General features: G+C 36.0%; 1 protein-coding gene across 3 annotated transcripts in view; it reads right to left on the bottom strand.

The window, feature by feature from the left end:
• Positions 1-25,231, bottom strand: part of WDR17 (WD repeat domain 17) — a 48,356-nt gene that overhangs the window by 8,087 nt on the left and 15,038 nt on the right. For 2 of the 3 annotated variants that reach the window (XM_075709085.1, XM_075709086.1), the window contains exons 4-20: positions 22,316-22,567; positions 21,476-21,598; positions 20,955-21,142; positions 19,530-19,698; positions 17,779-17,870; positions 16,540-16,622; positions 15,484-15,570; positions 11,176-11,378; positions 10,889-11,038; positions 10,640-10,770; positions 8,930-9,055; positions 6,929-7,084; positions 6,580-6,644; positions 6,046-6,178; positions 3,892-3,980; positions 2,871-2,970; positions 1,567-1,706 (exon numbers count right to left, since the gene is read on the bottom strand). In XM_075709085.1, the coding sequence (XP_075565200.1) occupies positions 1,567-1,706; positions 2,871-2,970; positions 3,892-3,980; positions 6,046-6,178; positions 6,580-6,644; positions 6,929-7,084; positions 8,930-9,055; positions 10,640-10,770; positions 10,889-11,038; positions 11,176-11,378; positions 15,484-15,570; positions 16,540-16,622; positions 17,779-17,870; positions 19,530-19,698; positions 20,955-21,142; positions 21,476-21,598; positions 22,316-22,567 (2,287 nt within the window). Of the gene's footprint in view, positions 1-1,566; positions 1,707-2,870; positions 2,971-3,891; positions 3,981-6,045; positions 6,179-6,579; positions 6,645-6,928; positions 7,085-8,929; positions 9,056-10,639; positions 10,771-10,888; positions 11,039-11,175; positions 11,379-14,624; positions 14,790-15,483; positions 15,571-16,539; positions 16,623-17,778; positions 17,871-19,529; positions 19,699-20,954; positions 21,143-21,475; positions 21,599-22,315; positions 22,568-25,231 lie in introns of all 3 variants that reach the window. The other variant, XM_009479376.2, reaches the window with a different exon arrangement.

Genomic DNA, 25,231 nt, shown 5'->3' with positions numbered 1-25,231 from the left:
GGGGAAGCGCATGAATGTTTAGTTTTGACTTTTTTGTTTGGATTTTATGTTTTAGAGCATTTCTAAAAAAACCAAAAAACCAAAACCAACCAAACCCCAAAAAACATTCCACCAATAACTGTTTCATTACTAACCCATCAAGGTCCTTTCAGTATTCCTTGAGGTGTCTACAATTAAGAGTGTCTCTACGATGAAATGTTTGCAATTGATGGATATCCCTAAGCATAACAACCAGTAAAAACAAAAAGGGAGCCCTTCAAATATCAGAGGCCCTTGAACTCCAGCTTCCCCATACATGACCTTATAAATGCAGTGGACCAAGGGGTACTATGCTGTGCCAGTATCTCTTTATTAAAAAATATTAAGAGATTCAGGAATCTCTGATCTTTTCCTACAGAACAGAAAAATATGCTGTAATGGCTGCAAATCAGAATCCAGGATTGCAGGGTGTAGCTGTAATATATGTATAGCATATGAAACCCACTGACAAATCCAGATGTATACTTGGGCAATATGCAGTACACCAATTTAAAATTTTAATCACATATACCCGTGTAGACTTCAATGTATGCATGCCGTAAGTTTGCAGAAGTTTTATGTACTTACACATAAATGCCATACTATTATAAGTACTTGTTACAGCACTGAGATCAGAACAAGCTTTTGTTATGGAACTGGGAAAAATATACACTGTTTTTCTTAAGTCCATGTCCAGTGCCTCCTATCAGAGGCTACATAAAGTGCTCTGCAGAGAGGAGTTCCACTATGTTTCTCTCAGGCTACCTCTAGATGCTTAAGCAAATACCAACCATAGCAGAAAAACCGATGCTTAATTGCAATATCTGTTTAAGCACACGTTTTCTATGAAATGTTATTTCCAAAACACCTGTACAGCTGCCAAATATACCTTAGGAAGATTTTCTGCTTTTCATTGGTAAACAAAAAACAGACCAAAACCGTATCCTTCAAAGTAAAACCGGAGGAAAAGAAAATTTATCAGAGATAAAGTTCCCCCTATATGCAACAGAGAAATTACCTACTCCTGCAGAATTAAATAGTAATCCGTTACATCCTTCAATCTTGTCAGCTGTCTTGTATTCCCAATACCAACATAAAGTAATTCCTCAGCCTCTTACGTTTTTATGTTTTTCAAGCCAGTACTTAAAAATCACTTCACAGAACCTACTTAAGCTTCTGTTCCTTTTGACTTTGTAATTCAATTCTAGCCTTACTTTGCCTGAAGCAGTCATTTTTACTCAGTACAGACTAGGACTTACTATGCTATCTATTGCCCAAGTATCTAGGGTTTTTTCAGTGGGTTTCATACTCTGTTTGGCAATGACTCTCCTCTCATTTACAATGTATACATAATGTATTTTGAGATTAAAGCCGAACATTTGCATGCCCTGTGCTTCAAAGGTCTAATACAGCAATTTTTATCCAAGCAGCAATTCTTACTCTACCTCCCCATGGTGGTTGGGTGTCTATAAAAGTTTCAGAATGAAACACTTTTATCATTTTGTCAGGGGGAGGGGAAAAATCTTCTGTGGATTAAGAAATTCTTACCATGTCGTTACTGTCATACATTTTCTTGCTAGTAATTCTAGGGCATAATGTGTTGCTTGTGCTGCACTTTCTCCTAAGACAGTACCCACACTGATTGCCAACTCCAGTTCATTTCCACGAATCAGGTTTGCCATCGCAAGCTTGCTCAATGAAAAAATTATATCATTAAGGGACACAAGCATTTCTGGGGATTCACCATGTTGAGCATATGACATTCATTTATGAGACTGCTTTTTACAGAATGACAAAATATGCATTAATTAAAGCAACTTTATATCTAATTTGGATCTCATAAGTAAATAATTGTGCACCATGTGTTCATCAGTTTTTAAATAACCAAATACATTTCCTGCAGCAGAATCTTCCTTTATTCAACCAAAGAGATTACACATCATACATAAAAAAAGCAAGATAGCAACTCCTTCTAGTCTTGAGTAAGGACACTAGTTTTCAGAGTACATATTTCCCCTCTCTTTTGAGGAAAGGAGACTCAAAAAATAAAACCAAACCAGAAAGGACTCTCCTGTTCTTACCCTCTCTGGGCAACTGGAGATGCTGGTAGGCATAGCAGAGTATCAAACAGTAAGAGACTACACAATAAATTGTGACGTCTATTTTGAAATATAGGCATTAACTGATTATTGCTTTCTCTCTGAACAGCTCGTTAAGATGGATTTTTACTCATTTTGGGGGACAGAGGAGGAAGAACATGTTGGGTCAGCAACAACAAAATCCAGAGAGAATGAGGAAAAGAAACAAAATTTTGTTTGTAAAACTACAAACAAAATGAAAATCTAATAAAATGTTTCCTACATGTCAGCCCTATTTTTGCAGTGAGGAGCAGAGTTTTTTTCCTATTTACTTCACCATTTAGACTGCAAATTCTTCAAGGTAGAGATTGCATCTTTTGTAGCACAATGAAGTTCCAGTTCTGAATGGGTCTTCTGAGTCACCATAAACAGTAAACTGTAATACTTAATGTGTAGATGTATACACGTAAGGTACTTAGGTACCGTATATTTTCTAATATAACATGATATTGTATATATGAAAATACAATTAAATAACATACAACGTTCTATGCACGAGAGAAATCTTGAATTTAATAGAATCAGGGGAGTTTTGCTACTAACTTCAATATTGTAAGGATCAAACTCTATATAAATATATACAAAGCAGATGTAAGTAATATATTTTAGAATGTGTACATACATTTTAAAAAGCAGTTAACGTGGAGATGTACAAAGGAAGTCAATGTTGGCCTTCCCATAGTTACAGAGAGAAAAAAAAAAAAAAAAAATTACCTCTATATTTTCAACAGCCAGATGGCAACATGCTGCAAGCACTGCATGGCCATCCTGGAAATACCATTCTGCCAGTTCTTTACTGACCTTGTGTAGGAGCCTGCAAGAACAAAACATGAATTCTGCGAAGTCACTTAAAGGTTGGAGTTCTTTGGCTGTTTAATTTATGTACAAGTCACCACATTTGCTTCTGTACCCTAAAATTTCTGTATTTGACTTACAGATAATGATGCCACTAGCTTTCGAAATGCAATCAATTTGAGCTTCATCCCCTACTTATGTTGGTGCATATTCAGGTGGGTCAGTCTCCCAAAATCTACATCAGTATGGAAGTGTCTCTTCAGATTGACAGAAGAAAAATCAGGTATTTAGATATTCATTCAGTACCTGTGAACTCTGCATAAATATCTCTCTAATTGGTCAAAAACTGCATATGTAAATGAAGTAACTACACAGCCTCCAAGCTGCTTTTGTTACTACACATATAGCTTGATAATGTAATTTAGGTTTTTGAGCACTGTTCTAAACAAGGAGAGATGCATGGTTTCTTTTATGGGCACACACAATGAAAATATGGCCATTAGTGTCCATTGTCAGAAACTTCACTGATGATAAACAGTGAAGCTTCAGGAGGAGGAGATGCATAAAACATAGGGTCTCACAGATACTTGTTAATGCTAAATTTTACTCTACTTACCAAAAGTTCTAAGTTAAATATGTTTAAATATTTAGCATATTAAGTGCATAAGAATGCACCTTAAACATCAAGCAAATGAAAAGTGTATTTATAATACACACATATGAAAAATCCATTTGGTTCCAGAAGGAGGCACAACAGGGGAATTATTCAGTATAGCATTAGTTAGTTACTAACTCTATCAACTATGTACTATAAGATGTAATATTCTGTTGTCGAATTCTACATTGCTGATGCGAAATTAAACCACTAAGGTTTATCTCCCTTGATGACTTTACATTCTGCACTAAAATGAAGCTTTAGATATAAAGTAGAACAACTTACTCGTTATAATCATCTGTATTGTCTCCACCAGAATTTGAAGATCCACTTGTGAAGAGTGGCGACATCTGTATATTTCCCTCACAAGCTGCCTAGAAGTGAATAAAAACCCGATTAATTAATGCACCAATCAAACTGAATATAAAACGTTATTTTTCAACAACCACAAAATAATCCTTCTAAAGCCCAGTTATAACAAAGGAAATGTTTAAACCAATAAACTTATTCATAGCTAAATCTTAGCCTAGTTTTATCCAGCCATACAAGAAATTCCACAGAAGCAAGAGACCTCTTCCTTCCTATGCATTTGTACAGGATTTTTCCAGCATCTGAATATGCTTAAAATGGACAGCGAGGGCTACAACCTTGTTTTTTACACCCCAAGGAGCAAGCGGCTGTGAGTGGAGGATGAACTCCATAGATACTTCTCAGCAGGCATACCAACAAATCTGGAAAAGTTTATATAGTGGCATAAGCTGAACCTTTTTCGTGTCTGGCAATAAATTATTTCTAACGTTAAATGAGAAGAGATCAGTGTGGGTTAAAAGGAAATTCTTTCATGTGCTTTAAGGTGTAGCTGTGATAACAACATTAATATTCAGGGCTCAGTTAAAAGGGAAAGTAAGTCCTGGTATTTTATTGCTTAATATTATCTGATTAAACCTTTGAGACAAAGACTATTCTATGAATTGTAATAAAAGCAACCCCTGCAATGTCTCTCACAAGAAAAATTAAGGTCTTTCTAAAGCTTTAAGGTGCTTCAAGGTTCAAACATTTTAACTTGTTAAATTTAAGCATACTTTGAAGTTCCATTTCGTGCACTATTCAGCTACTTTTAGAAGAATAACAACGTACAGATAGACAATTTCTAAAGGACAAATTCACATGCATTATTAAAGTTCCTATCTCTGAGGCAATTGAATGTTCAAGGACAGGTAGGCATGACAGAATGTACCAGGGACAAATTCTGACAGTTTATTTAACAAACTATATTAAGTATGCAGAAATTACTTGTGGTTTAACCCCAGCAACTAAGCACCACAAAGCTGCTTGCTCACCGTCCCACCCCGCAGTGGGATGGGAGAGAGAATCAGGGGGGGGAAAAAAAAGTAAAACCCATGGGTTGAGGTAAAGGCAATTTAACAGGACGGCAGAGGAAGAGAAAGTAGTAGTAATAATAATAATAATGATAATGATAAAAGAATATACAAAGTAAGTGATGCACAATGCAATTGGTCACCACCTGCCGACCGATGCCCAGCCAGTCCCCAAGCACCATCGCTGCCCCCCAGTCAACCCCCCCCCAGTTTCTATACTGAGCATGACGTCACATGGTATGGAATAGCCCTTTGGCCAGTTTGGGGTCAGCTGTCCTGGCTGTGGCCCTTCGCAGCTTCTTGTGCACCTGGCAGAGCATGGGAAGCTGAAAAGTCCCTGACTAGCATAAGCAGTACTTAGCAACAATTAAAACATCGGTGTGTTATCAGCATTCTTCTCATCCTAAATCCAAAACACAGCACTATGCCAGTTACTAGGAAGAAAATTAACTGCATCCCAGCCAAAACCAGAACATCACTCAAAAAGAATAAAGGAATGGTGAGAAAGAGCGAAACAAAGAATCAGTCTTGCATGTTTTGTGCGCCCTTTAACTTGTGTTTACATTAGGAAGCAGAAGGGCCATACATGCTTTTGGTAATCTCTTGTACTGTTTTTTGCATTAATTCAGAAGTTTGATTTCCTATATTGATTACCTCTGCAACTGAGCAGTTTTACCCAAAGATTCAATGGGAAGTAGTATAACCAAGACCTCAGTAGAAATGCAAGAGAAATCCTACCTGTCTTAGATGTTAAGGGCAATACTGACTGCTGAAAATCAGGTTAATTTTCTACTTCAACTAAAAAGGAATAAATCAGTTTTCATTATGGGCATTTGATTGCAATTTAGAAGAATCAGGCTTAAAACCTGTAAGCATGAGATACCTTTTTACAATTTCTGCATAAAAACTGGTCAATACAACATGAAAATAAAGAGTAGGGTATCATTATTTAGCCATTTTGCAAAAGTGAACAGAATTAGCCTTTTAAATATGCCTGTCATCTTCAGAGTTAGAAACGAATAGCTAAATACATCTCCCACACTGTTGTACATAATAATACCTGTGCAACAAGCAGAGCCTCTTTAAGCTGGCCTCTTGAAGTAAAGAAAGAAACTAGTTTCTTCACATCTCCGACAGCTATACAGTATGGGATGACATCATCATTTTCTTCCTGAATTAACTGATCAGCTCTCCTAATTAAAGAAATGAATAAACAAACAAGAACAATCTGCATATATAATTAATCACTAAACTTAACTCTATGGTATAGGTGTTAGATGAAGCCATATAAAGTTCACTGAAACCCATCTGCCCTTCCAGACCTCAGACAACTTGCAAACTGTGGATACTGCACTGAAGTGTTTCCAGTTAAACTTGCAATTTATGTTCAACCCTTTAACTTGATTCCTGGACACAAAATCATTATTGAAATCCTCTACAGTTCCATCCCAAAGCTTACTGAACAAAAAGTAACATCACTAGAATGCTTTAACAAAAGCCAAGTACAACTGATATTAGTATCCATCATTCCTACTTGTCTGTGTCCTTTTTTGGACAGAAACTACAATTCAGCACCGTATTTTTATTACCTTACCTTTGCATTAACTTCCTCCAATACTTCATCGATACACCAGGTGCAACTGAGAGCGCTTTGTCCCACTAGAATAAAGCAGCAATGCATTTAACCTGATCATTTTATTTTGAGAAATAGCTGTATTTTTAACTAGTTTCATGTTTCTTCCATTAAAAATAAATTTGTCAAGAGGTTAAATAAGGAATGAACTATGCATTAGACTGCATATGTTAAAAATAATATAATTGGAGCAAGATTACTCTTTTCTGGACTTGTGACCCATTTTGTTGCTACCCCATCTTTATTAGGGTAGCTGGTTTTCAGAAACCTTCATATTTTATTGTTCTTCAATAATGTTCTGGTATTTTACCTCTCCAAGTTCTACCATTAGTTCACAGTATCGCTGAATTTGTCCTAATCTTAAATGTATTTCTGCAGCTTCTTTAAGCCTCTCCTCTTTGCTTGGTGCACCAATACCACCTCCAAACTTGGACATTTTTACTGTTGTCAGTTCTTGTGCCTTGGACTGAGGGGGAAAAAAAAAAGGTTCAAAAAGTTAAAAAAAAAAAAAGTAGTACAGTTTTGTGTGATGAAAACAAGTTTTCTTAAGAATGAACTAGTGTCAAACATTACAATGGAATATAAAGGCTATCATTTAAGAAAAAAATCCTTTTGAGAAAAGGCTAATTGGAAGAGATTACAATGAGATTACAGTGAACTAATTAGAAAAGCTTACAATGAGATTACAGTGAACTATTTATATTGTTAAAGTAACTGTGTTAGTGTTTTGTTGCACACATAGATTTTCCTTGATTATCTTCCTTTAATATCTTTTTTTTTTTTTTTAATTCTCAACCATTTTCTCACATGTAATAGTAATTCACCCAGATGTCCCTCATAAAAATCCTGGTATTTTTGAAATGTCAAAAAAATATCTGTGAACATAAACCATATAGGTCCAGAAATTGTACTCATTACCATTATAATGATATCCGGATAAAGAAAGAATAAAATCAGCAGGCTCAACCTGTGTCCTGATTTGTCATACCCCATTAACCTTATGACCAATAAATGATTTAAATGCCCAACCACTGCAATGTTTATATTAGTTGAAAAGATAGGACTAAATTTCTCCATCTGGCAGAGTTTGAGAAACAAGCTGCAACAGGATCACATCTAACAGAGGAAAAAAAAAAGGGTAAAAGGAGCATCACATTTCAAGAATTCTCCATTTAACTCTCTATCATCAATGCACATAAGATGGCATTTGGCTATGCATGGCCTTACAATACCATATATGGAGGATGGCGAACAAACTTTGAACTTCTTCACCAAAGTAAACTGCAATGTAGACCAATGGCAGCTGCTGAGTCAAGAATTAATTTCTTCTTCTCAGGCTAACTGGCTGAGGAAACTGAGTTTTGGACACACACACACACACACACACAGAGCTTCACAGTATTAGCAGAGCAGCTATTATTACAATTAACATCGCCAATAAAAAAAACTTTCATCACTTAAGAGTTATAAGGTATATAGGACACTTTAAGAGTTTGTGATTTTGAAAAAAAGACAGCCTGCAAGAGCAAACAACAGGTGATGCCACCCAGGGCTAAACACCTGCCAGGTAAGTGGGGAGAGATGCATTTCCTGATCCATACCAATAGATATCTTTCCTCTCCTTCCAATCCAGTCATTGAAGTATGGGATTCTTTAGTATCCCTAAGAAGTCCCTGACAGAACCACATATCCCCATATTCTGCCCAAATTGTATGTCTGGTTGCATATTCATATATGCAACTACTAATAAATTTGTGGCCTAGTAGTTGAATTTCACATTCACATGTGAGTCCTTCTTCAGCTGCATGTCTGTATGAGTGACAGGTTCTTGTTTTTCCACTCCTTCTTCCAGATACAGGGCATATTTCTGCTGACTCTCCCCCATTTTCAGACATAAATTCCCCAGTCCTTACATCTGAATATAACTACAAACTTCACGTTTATACACCAAACAGCTTGGCTTTACTGAATATAATAGTACAGTATATGTAACAGGGAAGACAAACTCACTTCATAGCTCAAGCTGTAGCGATGCTTGCTTTGCAATTTCTTTTCCTTATTTTGAAAACTGCTTTTCTAGTTAATAACTGCAACCTAGCATTTTAACACTGAGTATGCACAAAGTCACGCAGGCTTAGCTAGTTGCTATTGTTCTAACAGACTAGTACTGCACAGAGAACTGATACTGCACAAATATCTTTAGACACAAAATAAATTGTGACCCTTCTGTAAAGCATTAAATGCTATTTTTAGAGTGAAATACAGTAATGGATTAACGACCATTTTCACATACCATTTATTCTTCACTTACCATTCTAAATCTAACAAGATGTTTCATATGCATAATTCCTTTGCAGTAGTTTTGTGGAAGCAAACTGTCATCCTGTCCTTTTATTACAGCAACTAAATCCCATAAATTTTTGCTGCCTCCTGGAGGCTAAAATTGTTAGGGAAGAAAAGAGTTGTATTACAGTAATGTTCAAGAGAGAAATTAAACTCATAAAGACATTGAAAAACACTTGTCAGAAAATATCAGACCATTTCAGTATTAGAAGCTTCACTATGAAGACATGAATTTGTTCAAGACACTACAACTCTTTCAGTCTTTTTGAAGTAAAACAACATTCAGCTGCTGGGATGCGTTTTCTGTAAAGCAAAGGCATGGGCCAGGTAAAAAACAACTTCAAGGTTCGACTGCCACAGTCTGATTTACTACCTTTAATATTAAATCTTAAAATAGACACATATGATATAACTGTATATGCACAAAATCTTGCAGGCCATTAAAGCGATTTTTTTAAAAATAAATTTTAAGCATTTTTACTGGTCTAACATTTGAATCAATCCTTCTGTAGAACTAGGACAACGGTTTAACATTCGATGAGATCTAGAAGAGAGTGAATAATTAAAAGCTTAAAAAAACCCTAATCATTAAACTTTTGACCTGAAGGAGCTTTTGTAAGAATAACAGGATTACAAGTTTAGAATTCCAATTATTTCCGAGCTGATAAAAAGCAGATCCTACGGGGTGGGGGGCGGGGAAGAGAGACTATTCCTCTTTTTTCAGTCCCTTAAAACTGTTACTTGACTCCCCATAGTTTAAGCACAACACTATTTTCTGGACTCAAAAAGCACTGAAAACATCTATTCAAAAAAAGTTTTTGTACTTGGAAAATTCTAATATTCTTATAACAGTTTTACTCTGAATCAACATGGGACATCAAAATGTGTAACTTCAGTTTTATTAAAAATATATTTTTATGGAATTCCTTCTTTTACAGGAAATTTCAAGATTTGTAATTGAAGAAGATTGTTTCAGCATTTCTAAATCATACACTTCAATTTAGGTAGAAATCAAAACAAATATTTTGGATGAACTAGGTCTTTGTAAATCAGTGTATTGACTTAAATTACAACAGTGCTTGACACAAGCTGTAGTTCCAGGTCATTTTTGTCCTTGTTCTACCTCAAGTTCAGCTCCTATGCAGGTAAGCACTCAATTGCACAAAGAGGCTGCAGTGATTTGTAGGAAATACTACTCTGCAATGGAGCAAAGGCAAGAGACAGATACTGAGGCCAGATCTGGGTCATCCAGATCTACAGCTTCAAGTAGGTCATACAACAGTTTTGGCACAGGCACTTGGGCAGTTCAAACCTTTTCTGTAAATGATGGTGTCCCTGGATTAAAATTAAAAAATCCAATGTAGTTTGACAAAACACATCTTTTCATTTTCTTCAATAGAAAATTCTTGTCAAATCAAACTTTTCCTATGGAAAATTAAATTATCCCATCTATTTTACTCTGTGAAAAATTGGTGTTCATAACTGATGAACAATTCAGTCATGGACATTTTTACACGCAGCACTGTTAAGAGACAGAATTGATTTCTACATATTTTCTGAGCTCCCTTTAAGAAAGAGAGAAAAAAATGGTAAAGAAAGAATTTTCAGTTTTGGAGACTGACTTCAGAAGAGAAAGTCATGCACACTGACAACATCCTTAAGTTTGCAGAATACTTACTGAAAAACATTCTGAAAACCACCTTAGTTTTTTTCCTCGAATATTTCCTGTCAATTTTTCCACTTCTTGTTTAATATCCCTGGAAACTTTACCACACAGCAAAGGAGGAGCACCAGATTCCACAGCCCGATCTAACACACACAAAGATTTATACATGAAAATTAAAAAAAACCAAGAAAAAAAGAAAAAAAAAAGAGAAATATAGTAACATAAATAAAATTAAAACAATGGCATATACAATTTACTTACCTGTATTACCAATAATCTCATCCCAACATCTATCTGCTAAGATATTTATTTGTAGAGGGTTTATTAGAGGTGTCAATGACCAGAGTCTCACAGTGGAGTCACGAGAGCAAGAAGCCATAGTAAATGGACGACTAGGATGACATGTTAATCCTAGTAGAGATGACATTTAAAAATGTAGTCAAATAATTAAGTTTAGCTAATAACCAGTTTGATTTAATTTTTGTAAATTTTAAAATATTTTAAAATGCATTTCAATACAGAAATAAAACAAAATTTTAAAGTATTACCATATACATCTGCACCATGATCATAAACTGTGTCCAAACATGTTCCATCTCTTGTGTCCCAGACTCGAATTGTATAGTCCCAACTGCCGGATATTAGAAGGTAAGGAATTTCAGGATTCCACATCAGTCCCCGTACTGGAGCTGTATGTCCACTAAGAACATTTATACAAGCATCCTGTGTATAATCCCATATTCGAACAGTACTGAAACAGGATAAAAAAGACCTATGTCCATCAAATCACCTACTGAAATATGATTCTCTCTCAACTTCAGCAATATTCTAAGCATCAAATTTATCAGAATATTTATTTGCAATATGTTTACAGAAGTTATAATAGGAGACGTTGGAGCCAATGCCCTTCACGTTTAGGATGGGGTACACAATACACTGAAGACAGTTCACCAGAGTAAGAAACTATTCCACCCACCGCATGGTCTTTCAAAATCTCACATGCACCATTATCTCACATGTCAGTGAGAGAAAAGAAGTTTGCCCATATTTCTGCACGTGTAATAAATTTGTCTGTTAGGACTCTCAATGGGGAAAAAAAGAAAAACAAAGCAAAACTGTAAGACCTATCTTTCCTATGGCTTTAACAGGCCCTTAACAGACTCAGGAAACTACAGATCTGCCAGTCTAACCTCAGTTCCTGGAAAAATTATGGAGAAGATCATACTGGGTACTATTGAAAGGCATGTAAAGAGTAATGCAGTCATCAGGCACAGTCAACACGGGTTCACAAAGGGAAAGTCCTGTTCAACTAATTTGATATCCTTCTATGAGAACGTCACCCACCTAGTGGATGAAGGGAAGGCAGCGGACGTAGTTTTTCTGGATTTTAGTACAGCTTTTGATACAGTCCCTCACAGCATCCTTTGGGACAAGTTCTCCAACAGTGAGATGAGCAGGTTCACAGTGTGCTGGGTGAAGAACTGGCTGAACACAGGGCTCAAAGGGTTGTAATGAATGGGGATACATCTGGTTGGCAACCAGTCACCAGCAGTGTTCCTCAGGGTTCAATACTAGGGCCAGTTCTGTTCAATATATTTATTAATGATCTAGATGCAGGAGCTTAATGCATTACTAGCAGTTTGGTGATGATACCAAACTGAGAGGTGCTGTTGACTCTCTTGAGGGACAAGAGGACTTGCAGAGAGATCTAGATAGATTGGAGCACTGGGCAACGATCAATGGGATGAAATTTAACAAGTCCAAATGACGGATTCTGCACCTGAGACAGAGTAACGTCAGGCACAAGTATAAATGGGGAGAAGAGTGGCTGGAGAGCAGCCCTGCAGAAAGGGATCTGGGGGTGCTGGTCGACAGCAGGCTTAATGTGAGTCAGCAGCGTGCCCTGGCAGCCAAGGGGGCAAACCGCATCCTGGGGTGCATCAAACACAGTATGACCATCTGGTCAAAAGAGGTGAATATCCCACTGTATTCAGCATTGATGTGGCCTCACCTTGAACACTGTGTGCAGTTTTGGGCCCCACAATTCAAGAAGGATGTGAAGGTCTTTGAATGCATCCAGAGGAAGGCAACAAAGTTGATGAAAGGGCTAGAAGTAATGTTCTATGAGGAACAGCTAAGGACTTTGGATTTGTCCAGCTTGGAGAAAAAGAGGCTGAGGGACGACCTTATTGCTCTCTACAGCTTCCTGAGGAAGGGAAGTGGAGAGGGAGGTGCTGACCTCTTCTCCCTGGTATCCAGTGACAGGGTGCCTGGGAATGGTTCAAAGCTGTGCCAGGGGAGGTTTAGACTGGACATTAGGAAGCGTTTCTTCACCAAGAGGGTGGTCAAACACTGCAACAGGCTTCCTAGAGAGGCCGTCGATGCCCCAAGCCTGTCAGTGTTTAAGAGGCATTTGGACAAAGCCCTTAATAACGTGCTTTAACTTTTGGTCAGCCCTGAAGTGGTCAGGCAGTTGGACAAGATGATCATTGTAGGTCCCTTCAACTGAAATATTCTATTTTATTCTATTATCTTCTCTCCTTTGAACGTGGCATTTGTCACATGGTAGAAGTGGACACCACACTATCTTAAATTGGGAAACTCCCACCGCAATTACGCAAGTAATGGGGAAGAATTCATACCAGCTCTCTCACTATTGTTTTCTTCCCTTTTAACCAAGTAAGTTTCCAACATTTCCTTTTATTTTCACTAGCTGCTATCACTGGGTACAGCTAACTGAGCAGACTACAGAATTAGGAAGCTAGAAGTTCAGTTTCTTGAAAAGATAATTTTAATTCTGGCTAAGTTTTATTACATTATCAAATATGTCGCCAAAGTTCACTCATGGCAGCAAAGGCACCTATTACAGTTTCTCCAGTGTTGCAAAGGGGCCATTTGATGGGCCTTGCTTCACAAAGCAGAACCCACAAGTAAGAAGGCTATTTTATATATTGACATAGATATCGCCCTACAGCAATATGTGCTCATGTGTGACCCTTGCATACTGTTCCTATGTACTGTATAAGCCTAGCTGCTAAACAGGTCATCTGAAATAGTTCCGAGTTTGACTATGAACAGGAATGTTACCAAGTACAATAAACTTAAAAGACTGCTTACTTTCTGTGTTACCTGGGACTAGGTTATTCAACGACCCCCTTCCCTCAAAGTGAAAGTGTGACTGTATTCTGGAAATCCCTCTGTAATCAAGACTTATTACATAGCCATGATTGGTAAGAAAAACAGAATATCTCATAATGACACTATGACAGAATTCTGGATTCACTACTTCTTGCTCATATGAAATAGAGACGATTCACACATAAAAAGTTTGTTGTCAAGTTGGTTTCTTTCATGAATCATTACACTATGAACTAAGAGATTTTGATGCAAGCATAGACATCTAATGAATGATATTGGGGAAAGCAATAGAAGCCAATACTCCACACCTCTTATCCTTTACAGAACTGTTTTGTGTACTCTGCAGGGAAGTGGCTTAGAATCATAAGAAAATCCTCCCTCCTGCTTACCATAGACTGATGAGCTCTCCCTCAAAGAATGTCATCAAAACCAACAAAACAGAAGTACCTAGCACCCATTAAAATCTCCACAGATTCTATTCAATTATACTTTTGAAAGACATCAAATAAGAGCAGGTCTTGCAGCCCTATCTTTAGGCATAGTGTAAGCATGTGGTATCCTCCTTGTATCATTCCTGGGAGTAACAGGTATCAGTCACTGACTCTACTCTTGGGAAAGCATTTGGAAAGTTGCATGGCTACAGCAGTTGTGACAATTTTAGATAATTATCCTGCTGTCCAAAAACTATATTAAGCTAACAGCAAAGCTACAGACTGAATCTGAACAAGGCAGAGGTTTAGATTACTATATTATTCACAGAGTTTTTGAAGGTGCCAGCACCAGTACAACTGAAGATCTTAAGTTTCTCTAATATTCCTGCTTGAGGTTTTAAGTTTTCTAGTAGTTCAGAAATACATACCCATCATCAGAGCCACTGCAGAGGATTCCTTCTCTCAGAGGAGACCACCGTACATGAAACACCTTTGCAGTATGCCCTGTAAAGACTTTCAGGGGCTGATCAGAGCTGGTTGCTAAGTAGTAAACACGAACATTTTTATCCTCACAACCAGTAGCTATCATGTCTCTGCAAAATAAAAATAATAAAATCTTTGGTCACTGAGATTACCAAAAGTACTTTAGCTTAAAAAAAAAAAAAAAAAGGCACATTTTGCAATTTACTTTAAAAAAATAGCTTATTTTTGCTTCTGCTTTGTCTCTTTATGATGTAATTGTTGATAATCCAATTAAATATATGAAATCAGAAAAAAACCTGATACAGATCCACTAGTTGCAACAGAAAATAGTATTTGCATTACAGTCTGACTAAGCACCCAACACATAACTATTAATAGACTGAATTACTGTATAATTGTTTTTTTAACAAGAAGTTCTCCTGTTGTTATTAGGAATTATCTGCAAAATTAACCTATCTTCTATATCTATATCTAACATATCTATATCTTCAGCTTAGCAGTCATTAAAAGGAAGCCAATCTAAACCCGCTTTTCCCGGTACTGAATGTCACCTTTTTTTTTCTCCATTATATATTCAGCCAGAGAATTTTTTTTTTCTCCCATCAATATGAAAAGACCCTCTTTTGAAAGTTAGGTAGTCCTTGTCCTACTCAACACATTAACATGCTAGGCAATGAAATACAGTACTGGGAATATAGAGCTGCTACAGACATATCCTACTGTAAATACCACATTCTAAGTAACTTCATGTTATTTTATTGGTAATCAATTTAAATAGTAAATATTATGAATTCTTTTACTTACTTGTTGTTTTGACTCCAATCACAGCCAAACACTGCAGCTGGATGTTTGTACTTGTGAAGAACCCTGCCATCGATGGTTCGAATGATACTGAAACCAATTACAATGTAATATTATGAGGAAAAAAAAAGCATTCTGAATAGGCTATCCAAAAGTCAAGTTTGATTCTGTACAAATAAGCCAGATAGCAAAAAAAGTATACAGAAAGAATATGAGAAATCTTTATTCCTACAGCCCCTCAACTACAAGGCTAACTATATATTTCCCAGCCAAACATTTAATTGGGCTTCAGAGTCCATGATCCTTCAGAGGGGCTGTAAAGATGTCCACTGCAGTATCTCCCTCCCTGAAAGGATCCTCACAGCCTAAAATTTAAGTTGTAGCTATGGCTTTAAGGTACAAATAGATCTTTAGGGATTAAAAAAAAAAAAAAATTCTTGATTGTTTTCTAAAATTCATGGTCTTGTTATGTTTGAGCTGAAATAACATGGGTAGCAAAGGAAAAGAATGAACAAGGATTTAAAAGTGAACTGAAACACAATACATGCAAAATTGTTCTTAATGGGTCTTCACAAGTTTTTACAAATAAAGTAATGGTTGGACTGGATGGTCCTAAAGGTCTTTTCCAACCTAAACGATTCTATGATTCTATTATACTCCTGTAATAGTACAACTGCAACTACTTTGTTCTAAAATAGTGATTCCTAGTCCTTGAAATAACAAACTTAAAAAAAATTCAAAAATGAAGACAGGTAAAGTGGGATAGCTTTTCAAAAGTGTCCTCCATATCTACAGCTAAGAAACCTAGGAGAATATTCTTGGCTAAATAAAAATCAATATTCAGTTTCACTATCAGAGTGTCTTAGACACTATTCCTTATGCAAAATTTCCTCTATTTTTTTCTTAAAATAATGAAAAATGTATCCTAACAAGTACAGGAGATTAACATAATCCAAGTTTTGGCCAGTAAGAACAGTTTTAAAATTAATCACTGATAGTACTGTTTACTGACTTGAGAAGCGCATTTAGCAGGGTTTTTTTTCTTCCAATAACACTCACCAAAATCCATCACTGCTGCAGGTTGCTATTCTTTTGGAATCTTTATGACTCCAGGCAATGCAGAAGATTCCATTCTTTCCATGCTTCAAAAAATGCAAAATACCTATCAATAAGAAATAATTCACCCCTTTTTCTCTCATCTGTTGACTCATCTTTTTTGTTTTATTCTCCTGTGGGCTTCAGCCCTTTTCTCCCAGTAAAGTATACTGTACAAAAACACATTACAATGAGTCCCAATATAGCTGGGTATTTGAGAATCCAAGTCCAAAAAATTGGGACAGAGGAGAGAGACAATAAAACTGCCATATTCTCCAGGATCCAAGAGACAAAACTCAGTCAAGCTGAAGAATGAGCAACTATATGGACCTGAAGCTTGAAAAAAGGTTAGCTGCTTGTTGGAATAATGAAGTTAGGGGGCATGAACAATTGTGGTATGTGAAAACTTAAGTGGGATGTGTATCGGTATAAGTGTTTGAGAAAAGATATTTAGGAGCACAAGTGTAAATCTGAGTGTTAGACCTTGGGAACTCCTGAATATATGTATATTTGTTTTCTGCCCGCCCCGCTGTCCATCTCTGTTTTCTCAAAGAGCTGCCTTTGTCCTCTGGTGCAGATGCCACAGTTAATTATGTCTGTATAATCTGAAGATTACAGCTATATACTAAGAATACTCAAAATAGTATAGAATACTACAACACAGTATTAAATAGCTCCTTCTGCCAATAACAATTATGCTACCATTTCAGGACTTACAAACGCCTGCATAGATTTCAGGTAATACAAGGCAAGATTCTAAATAAGGCATACTGTTTAGCGTGCTGCAAAATGGAGCTTTACTGGTCTAGCCTTCAGGGACTGAAAATTTTTTCTGGGGCTTATCTCTGAAAATACAGAACATCATTTTACATTTTGGTACTGAGTTTAAAGTCTGTATGTCCATATACATTTACATATTTAAGAAAGAATCAGGTATGATTTTGCTGTCTATCACTACAGGACTGATTTTAAGATAATGGAGACCATCTGGTGCTTCATCATTCTCATGTCACAAACCCAGTCTGAGGAAGTAAAAATACTTCTGCCTCAGAGATAAACTGGCACCCACATAAGTCTTTCTATAGATTTTTATATTATAGCATCTTTTAAAAACATATGAACTCTGACCCATCTTTATTTATTGACAGAGGGAACAGCTAAGTTACATTTTACAAACAAAAAAAAGACATAAACTCATCTTACCTCACTGAATCTGGTTATCATTTTGCCTTTTGGGACATCCCAGATGAAGCCACCATTTCTGGATGTTGCACCTGCTATGCAGTTCAGATCTCCTTTGGAGAAAGATATTTGTAACATCTCACAATAAATAACAGCACAATATTGTTTGACTAATATGTCTCTACTTTAAATTTAAGAAATGTAATATAAATAGAATACATCAATGGCACATAAACAAGAGTTTTTCACAGTTTAAGGCCAGCATTTCATACTAAGTCACAAGTATCAATTTCAACAAAAGCTTGGCCTGCTTTTCTACATTCCTATTTTGAGAAAAGAGCAAAATAAAAGTTTTATTGTTGCAAGAAGTATTCTCAACGCCTGCTGAAAGTCTTGCAGTTAAGGTGACAAGAAAATAATGTCCATGAGGCGTATGACTCAAACTGAAAAAGAGATACAATCTCAATGTTTCAATCTTAAAGTTGTAGCAACTACAGCATTTTCTTTTAAAGTTCCCTAGGTACTAAGGCAAATCAGGAAGAATGAGACAGAACATATAACAGTACTTTGTTCTCTTAATCTTGTGCCACTGCACCACCTAAGACCATCAAGAATGTACTTAAATCTGTAACCACACTCTGCAGGGCAGAAAATCTTAATATATGACTCCATAAGAACCTGAACACTGAATTCAGGCCTAATCCAAAAGCCACCATTTTCTCCTCACCACAGTAACCCTATATCCCAATATAGCTATACTTTTCCTAAATAGCTATACGGCACATTTATATATAAATTTTGACTGTTATTTTATACCACACTTCAGAGGTGGAAAAGGCAGTCTATGCAGGAGGAGTCTAGAAAGGTACGTAAGATGGAAAGAGATTCAGGTAGGAGAATGATAGGGGAAAAAGAAAAAAAAAAGAAAAGAAAAAAAAGAAAAAAAGAGTAATCACTATGTTCAAAGGTCTTTTGAGACCAAATAGAAATGGTGGCATGCATTGGACTATATACTAGGAATGAAGATAAATAATAGTAGAAGGTGGAGAGGAACTCTCTAGGCGTAAGGGATGTGAAAGAAGCAGGAAAAGTTCTGTCTGGGATGGACAGGAGCTTTTGGACAGAACTGAAGTTGAAGCACATGCTTCCAATTAGCTTAAATTTACGTTTAAAAAAAAAGAAAAAAATCAGAATACAAGACTTGAAAAGCACTGCCCAGTGAACAAACTGCTCTCTCGATGTGAGATACTACTACAAACTGAATTTAAATTTCAAAACAAAATAACACAAAAGAAAACACCATATTTCATATTGCCATCATTTCCATATAGCAAGACAAATTATCTGTGAAGAGGAACAAGGTGCAAGAGACTCTTTGAAATGAAAGAAGTGCAAATTGTTTTCACATAGGCAAAATACATTAAGCTTCCTATCACAGTATTTTTTCCTGTCAGTTATTATTTCTTAGAGTTTAAAAGCATAGTAGAGAAAGGCATTGAGCTGAATTAGACTTTTTTAAAAATGCATCTGCTGTCCAAAGAGTTAGAACACAACAAGAAAGCCTATCATCAGCTATTGCCATTAGTAACTATCAGAAATATACTCCCAGATTCACCTAAGTGTGTTGCAGAACAGTTTTAAGACGACAATTTCCCACTGATCTCAGTGACTTCTCTAAGAAAAAGTAGGTGCTTAGCAGAAAAGGTACTCCCTATTGCTGCTAGTCAATGCTAATTCAAAGAACATTTAGATCTAAAGCAAAATATTCTTACCTGGAGCCCAAGAAAGGGAATAAATAACCCCCTCATTACCAGGAGATGTGTAAACCGCTGTTAAAGTATTTATGTCCCAAACTTTTATTGTGCCATCAAATGAAGCTGTAGCAAGAAGATCAGGGTTATCAGGTTTGAATTTGCAATCAAAGATGGTCTCAACATGTCCCTTAAATGAAACAAATATTTAATCCATTTTTATTACATTTGACTTTTTTCAGAAGTCCAACTGTAGATCAAACTCTAAAATACGTTACATTATAACCGGTCAGATCAATTATGAGTTCCAAAATACCTGGCTCATCAGTCAAAATTAAAAGGCATAAAATAGCTTGGACTATAACACTCCTCCCTTTCATAGGTGATTATTAAAGACAGAAAAATTCTGCCCTGAAACAACAGGGTGATGCAATGCCAGGGACTTTTTAGCATTTGCCATTGGAACGGAACTGCTAAAAAAACAGAACTTAAAAAAGTTAAGCTAAAAAAAAAACAACCAAGAAAAGTTAATTTTTTAAAACAGAAATAATTTTGCTCTTTAGGTAAAAAAGTATCTGACTGTAAAAAATAAAACTTTGTATGTTGATCATGTTCTACAATTTTTCGAGTATTCCACTGAGTTTTCTATGTTCTAAATACAGTCTATGCTCTATTGCAGTTTAAACTTCAGTCCATTAGAAATTTCCCAGATCAACTGCTTGTTTTCTAAGACATGCATTTGTAGAATTTAACTTGACGCACACACGAGACACAGATAATATGTAAGAATTTTTTAAGCCTTGGTTGCTTTACAGGACCAAAACCATTAAAAATGGAAAAAAGAACACCAGCCAGTAGCCTCTATTCAAGCACTTGTGGGAGTACAGCTGAAAATTATTGAAGTTATTCCAATGAAAAGGGAACAGGGAAAGAGGAAAAGCAAAAAATCCTCAAGAATAACCAAAAGCCTAGTGAAAAAGAGGCTCACCTAATATGCAATAAACCCATTTTTGAATTTCTGTTTCAAAGAAGATTTAATAATTCAATCTTTGTCATTTTAAACTGAGTGACCTCACCATCTGAGTTGCACATATTTTCTCTCTGATTTGACTAGAACTTTTATTCTGGATTACAGAAAACCATCCAGATAATACTTCTGAAGAGGCCATCAAATTAAAATTTCAGTTAAAAAAAAAAAACCCAAGCCCTTAAATCTTTATTTTTGGATGAAAACTGCCAGAATACTTCCAACAGGGTTCAGTCTTTTGCAATAATGAATTACTTTCAACTTCAGAACTGTAATTTTGTTTCCTAGAAATGTAGACTCTTTTTAATGATAGAAACTGTTTCACATTGCTGTGAAGACTTCTTTCTCAGTTTTTTGCTGTTAGAAGAAAGCGTATAAGCCACATAAACTGTCATTCCAAAGGCAGAGATGAAACGTACCAAATCTCTAAGGAAATCCCACTTTTTGGCTCCCATGTCATAAAGCCCCACTCCACCATCCATGAAGCAACAGACAGCATGACCAGGAGGAAGAGAAAATGCTTGGGTTTGGGTTAAAGTTGGAGGAGGAACAGCCTCACTTGTTGAGGATGTATGGTGATTTTTAGTAGGATACTGTGATGAACGTGCTTAACAAAATAAAGATATAAAAAGATAAGATTATTTTTTACTTTTTCATTTAATAATTAACAATTTCAAAGAGTAAAATGCTTTGTAGTCCAATGAGATTAAAAACAAAAGAAATGGAGAATTCCTGTATGAAGCTACTAAAGAAGGACCTCATAAAGTGCTTCATCCTTTACACATTTGTCTAGTCCACTGGCACCAGAGGGTACTTTGTTTAATTAAGAAGTAGAGCCGACACGAACATACAAAGATCGACTCAGATATAACAAGATTCACAAACAAGATTTTCTTAACTTACAGTCATTGCAATGAATAATAATAAAAACTACACTTACACTTTTTCTTTGGAGGAGAACTTAGCACATGCAAACCATGGAAACCAGTTTTCTTCAATTTAAAATTATCTATAGGTGTTGTACGTGAAACATTCCAAATACGTAACACACCAACCTGAGAATCTGAGGTTTAAAAAAAAAAAATACAAAACCATTTATGTTTTTGATTTATTATTATCTTTTTGCTGTACACAGAGGTATGCGGTTTAAGGACTGATTTAAGCAAAAATACAACAATGAATTAAACTTAGCATCCTAAAAGAATTTTATAAGCAAGCACTGTCACCTCCATGGTAATATCACTGTTAGCAACAATAATTATTAGCATTAGTTATTTAAACTTCAGTATGGAACCTCTCTCATTATAAAATATTCTCACAGTCTCACTTTCCTTATTCATTAGTTCTTCAACATGAGCACTAACGTCTATGGTGTAGAAAACAGGCAGAAAATGGATTAAGTTTTCTTAAAATCCTTCTAAAAATAGAGAAAGAAAAGCAGGGGCACAAGAAGTGACATCCACTAGTACAATGCATTTTTATTCCTATTCTCAAAGTAACTCTCATATTTGTTGCTGAAGTGTGCATGACGAAAATATTATTTAGTATAAAAAAAGTTTAAAGTCACTTGTTTATGTACCCAACAAATACAAAATAGTAAAAACTGCTCAGTGTAGTTTTCTGTTCTTTTCTCCAGATTTACATATTTTTTTGTACAATGCATGTATGCTTTTATTTGTAGAAATGTTAAGATACAGAAAGATCAGACTTGATGTACTAATTTTGAAGACACAGTCCTATATTTATTACCTTTGTATAAATCAGAAAATTAAAGTCTTACCTCCAGTTATAAACATTCCAGGTGCACTAGAAACCCAGGCTAAACACTGAACAGACGCTGCTGCACTGGGAAAATTAAAAGCTGTGATACAGGACAGAGATTCAGAATCAACTAGTCGAATACCATTATGTAAATTAGCAACAAGAAGGTAGTCAGTTGACAAAGGGTCCCACTCCAGTGCTGTAACTGGATCCTCTTCATCTGTTCCTTCAAGAGACTCTGGTCTTAAGACATGTTTCTGATTTTTAGAACCTTTTAGAACACAAGAAAACAGATTATTTCAAAATGAAGTCAAGTATACCTTTTCAATAGTTACAAGGTTTGCAAACATAATTTTTGTCTCTCCCTGAAATTTTTAGTAGCCTGCTCTACTGTCTGCACCAGTGAAATTAATGAAGCTGGCTTTACAGTATTTGACTTAAAAATCCAACTTACTTTTTAATACAGCAGAAAACAGAAACAGCTGTCAGGTTTATTAACATAATTTTACAGTAAAGAAAAATCTGTTAAATCATATACATTGTCCTAACAATTTCCATGAGTAAAGGCCTGCTGTACAGCCTAACATACATGTTATTTGAGTATAAGTAAATCTGCATACCACAGCAAATACAGGCAAAATAAAAGCAGTATGAACTAGAAAAAAAAAATGTAGCAGTCAAAAAAGTGTTCATGAAAAATTGCCTTTAGATTTTTTGTCTTACTCAAAAATATGCGTGCAATTATGAAGCGTTCATAGATTCTGAAACCAGAACAGGCCATTAAATATCTAATTTGTGTCATGGTTTAGCCCCAGCCAGCAACTAAGCACCACACAGTCGCTCGCTTACTCCCCCTGCCCCGATGGGATGGGGGAGAGAATCGGAGGAGTAAGAGTGAGAAACACTCCTGGGTTGAGATAAGAACAGTTTAATAATTGAAATAAAGTAAAATGGTAATGATAATAACAACAATATAATAATTATAAGCAAGTGATGCACAATGCAGTTGCTCACCACCCGCCGACCGATACCCAGCCAGTTCCCGAGCAGCAATGGCTGCTCCCTGGCCAACCCCCCCCAGTTTCTATACTGAGCATGACGTCATATGGTATGGAATAGCCCTTTGGTCAGTTTGGATCAACTATTCTGGCTGTGCCCCCTCCCAGTTTCTTGTGCACCTGGCAGAGCATGGGAAGCTGAAAAGTCCTTGACTGGCATAAGCAGTACTCAGCAACAACTAAAACATCAGTGTGTTACCAACATTCTTCTCCCACTAAATCCAAAACACAGCACTGTGCCTGCTACTAGGAAGAAAATTAACTCTATCCCAGCTGAAACCAGGACATTTGATACCTGCAACAGCAGACACATTTCACTTGATGATCCATATTATTGAGAACCACAATTTTTAACATCATGTTTATTTCCCAGTTTTTGTTGTTATGGAGAGCTGGCTCTTAGTTTTTATAAGATAGTGTACAGTCCAAATGAATAATGAACAACATAGCTCTGTATTTCTGAAGTTGTGATCTTGTATTAAAAAAAACAAACTAATTTTGTACCCCTTTTCTAGAAATAATGAATTGACATCTTCCAGTATTCAGTTTTTAATCTAATTTTCAATTTTGATAATGAAGAATACAACTAATTTGTCATAGTATCATAAATGCCAAGACCTACCTGTATTCCTTCATGACTGATGTAGGACAAAGCCTATTCCAATACATACTAAAGAAATGCTGAGAAGTTTTTGTTCACTGGGGAACATTCTGAATATTAAAATAACTCTCATTGTGATTTTCTAGGGAAAATGCTATTAGTGCACATTATATCAAGGGTAACTTTATAAATCAATTACCAGAAACGGGGAAAATAATTTAAGACTGCACAAGAATTAATAGCATAAACTATTTCTCCATTCCATTTATGTTTGTGTGCAAGACAACTGCAAAGGTGCAGTTGCCTCTCTTGAAGCATCAGGAATAACATCAGAAATATCATCAGATAACTACTTTAAATTTGCCCAAAACTTTGGGATTCCCACCTTCTTTAACAATGTCCCCTGCTTACATTTCAGTTCAGATTTTTTGTTGAATGAAAATCAATATTCAAATGAAAACCAAGAACTGACAACAAAGCAGAATTGTCATTTTTCAGTTAGCTTTACAAAAACTAAAGGCAAAAAGTCCTCACGTGATCATAGCCAGTCATGCTCAAACACTTCAGTCCCAAAAAAGCGCAATCAACTGCTGGGGGAGTATGGATATCTAGGAGCTATTCAGTTTTACCTGTGCTTCACAAAAGAGTCCAGAAGCAAAGCTCATGGAAACCCTAACTGTTAAATTTTATTTTCTGTTAAAAGAAGACATCAGCACTGTGAATCATGCAACTGAGTCACAGGTCATTTAAGTAAGCTGTGCTTATTTTCAGAACAAATGAAAGGCAAACTAGTACAGAACATTTGGCTCCACATGACTGCACTGTATTTCTTTAAAAATAGGGTTTTAATCTTAAATTCTTGCATATTTTTTTCTTCACACTAATTGTTCTGCTACAGCAGTGGATACTCTGGAGTTAATTAAAAGAAAATACAGCCAGGAGAGAAAAACCTAAGTAGATAACAATAATGGAAAAAAAAAAAAAAAAAGTTGTGTAGTCTGCTAATTATGCAGCAGTGACTCAACACTTAAACAGAAAGAGTAGAGCCTTCAACGACTCAATCACACTGAACTTTCAAGCAATTAACAGGAACTTGTGGATGCTCAGGTTCTCAAGACAGTGTTTTGTAGGATATCCTACAAAAGGACTGAAACCTTTAAAAGTAAGGAATAGAAATTTTTTTTTTTAAATTTATTTCACTTGGTAACTAAGTTCTGGTTCAATAATAAGTCGTTTTACACATTCTGACATGAGGTAGACGAGGGCTGAACTTTGA

This window comes from Pelecanus crispus, chromosome 4 (assembly GCF_030463565.1).
Source record: "Pelecanus crispus isolate bPelCri1 chromosome 4, bPelCri1.pri, whole genome shotgun sequence".
Classification (NCBI taxonomy): domain Eukaryota; kingdom Metazoa; phylum Chordata; class Aves; order Pelecaniformes; family Pelecanidae; genus Pelecanus; species Pelecanus crispus.
Note: the sequence above shows the minus strand (reverse complement) of the source record. Positions and strands in the feature narration are given on the sequence as shown.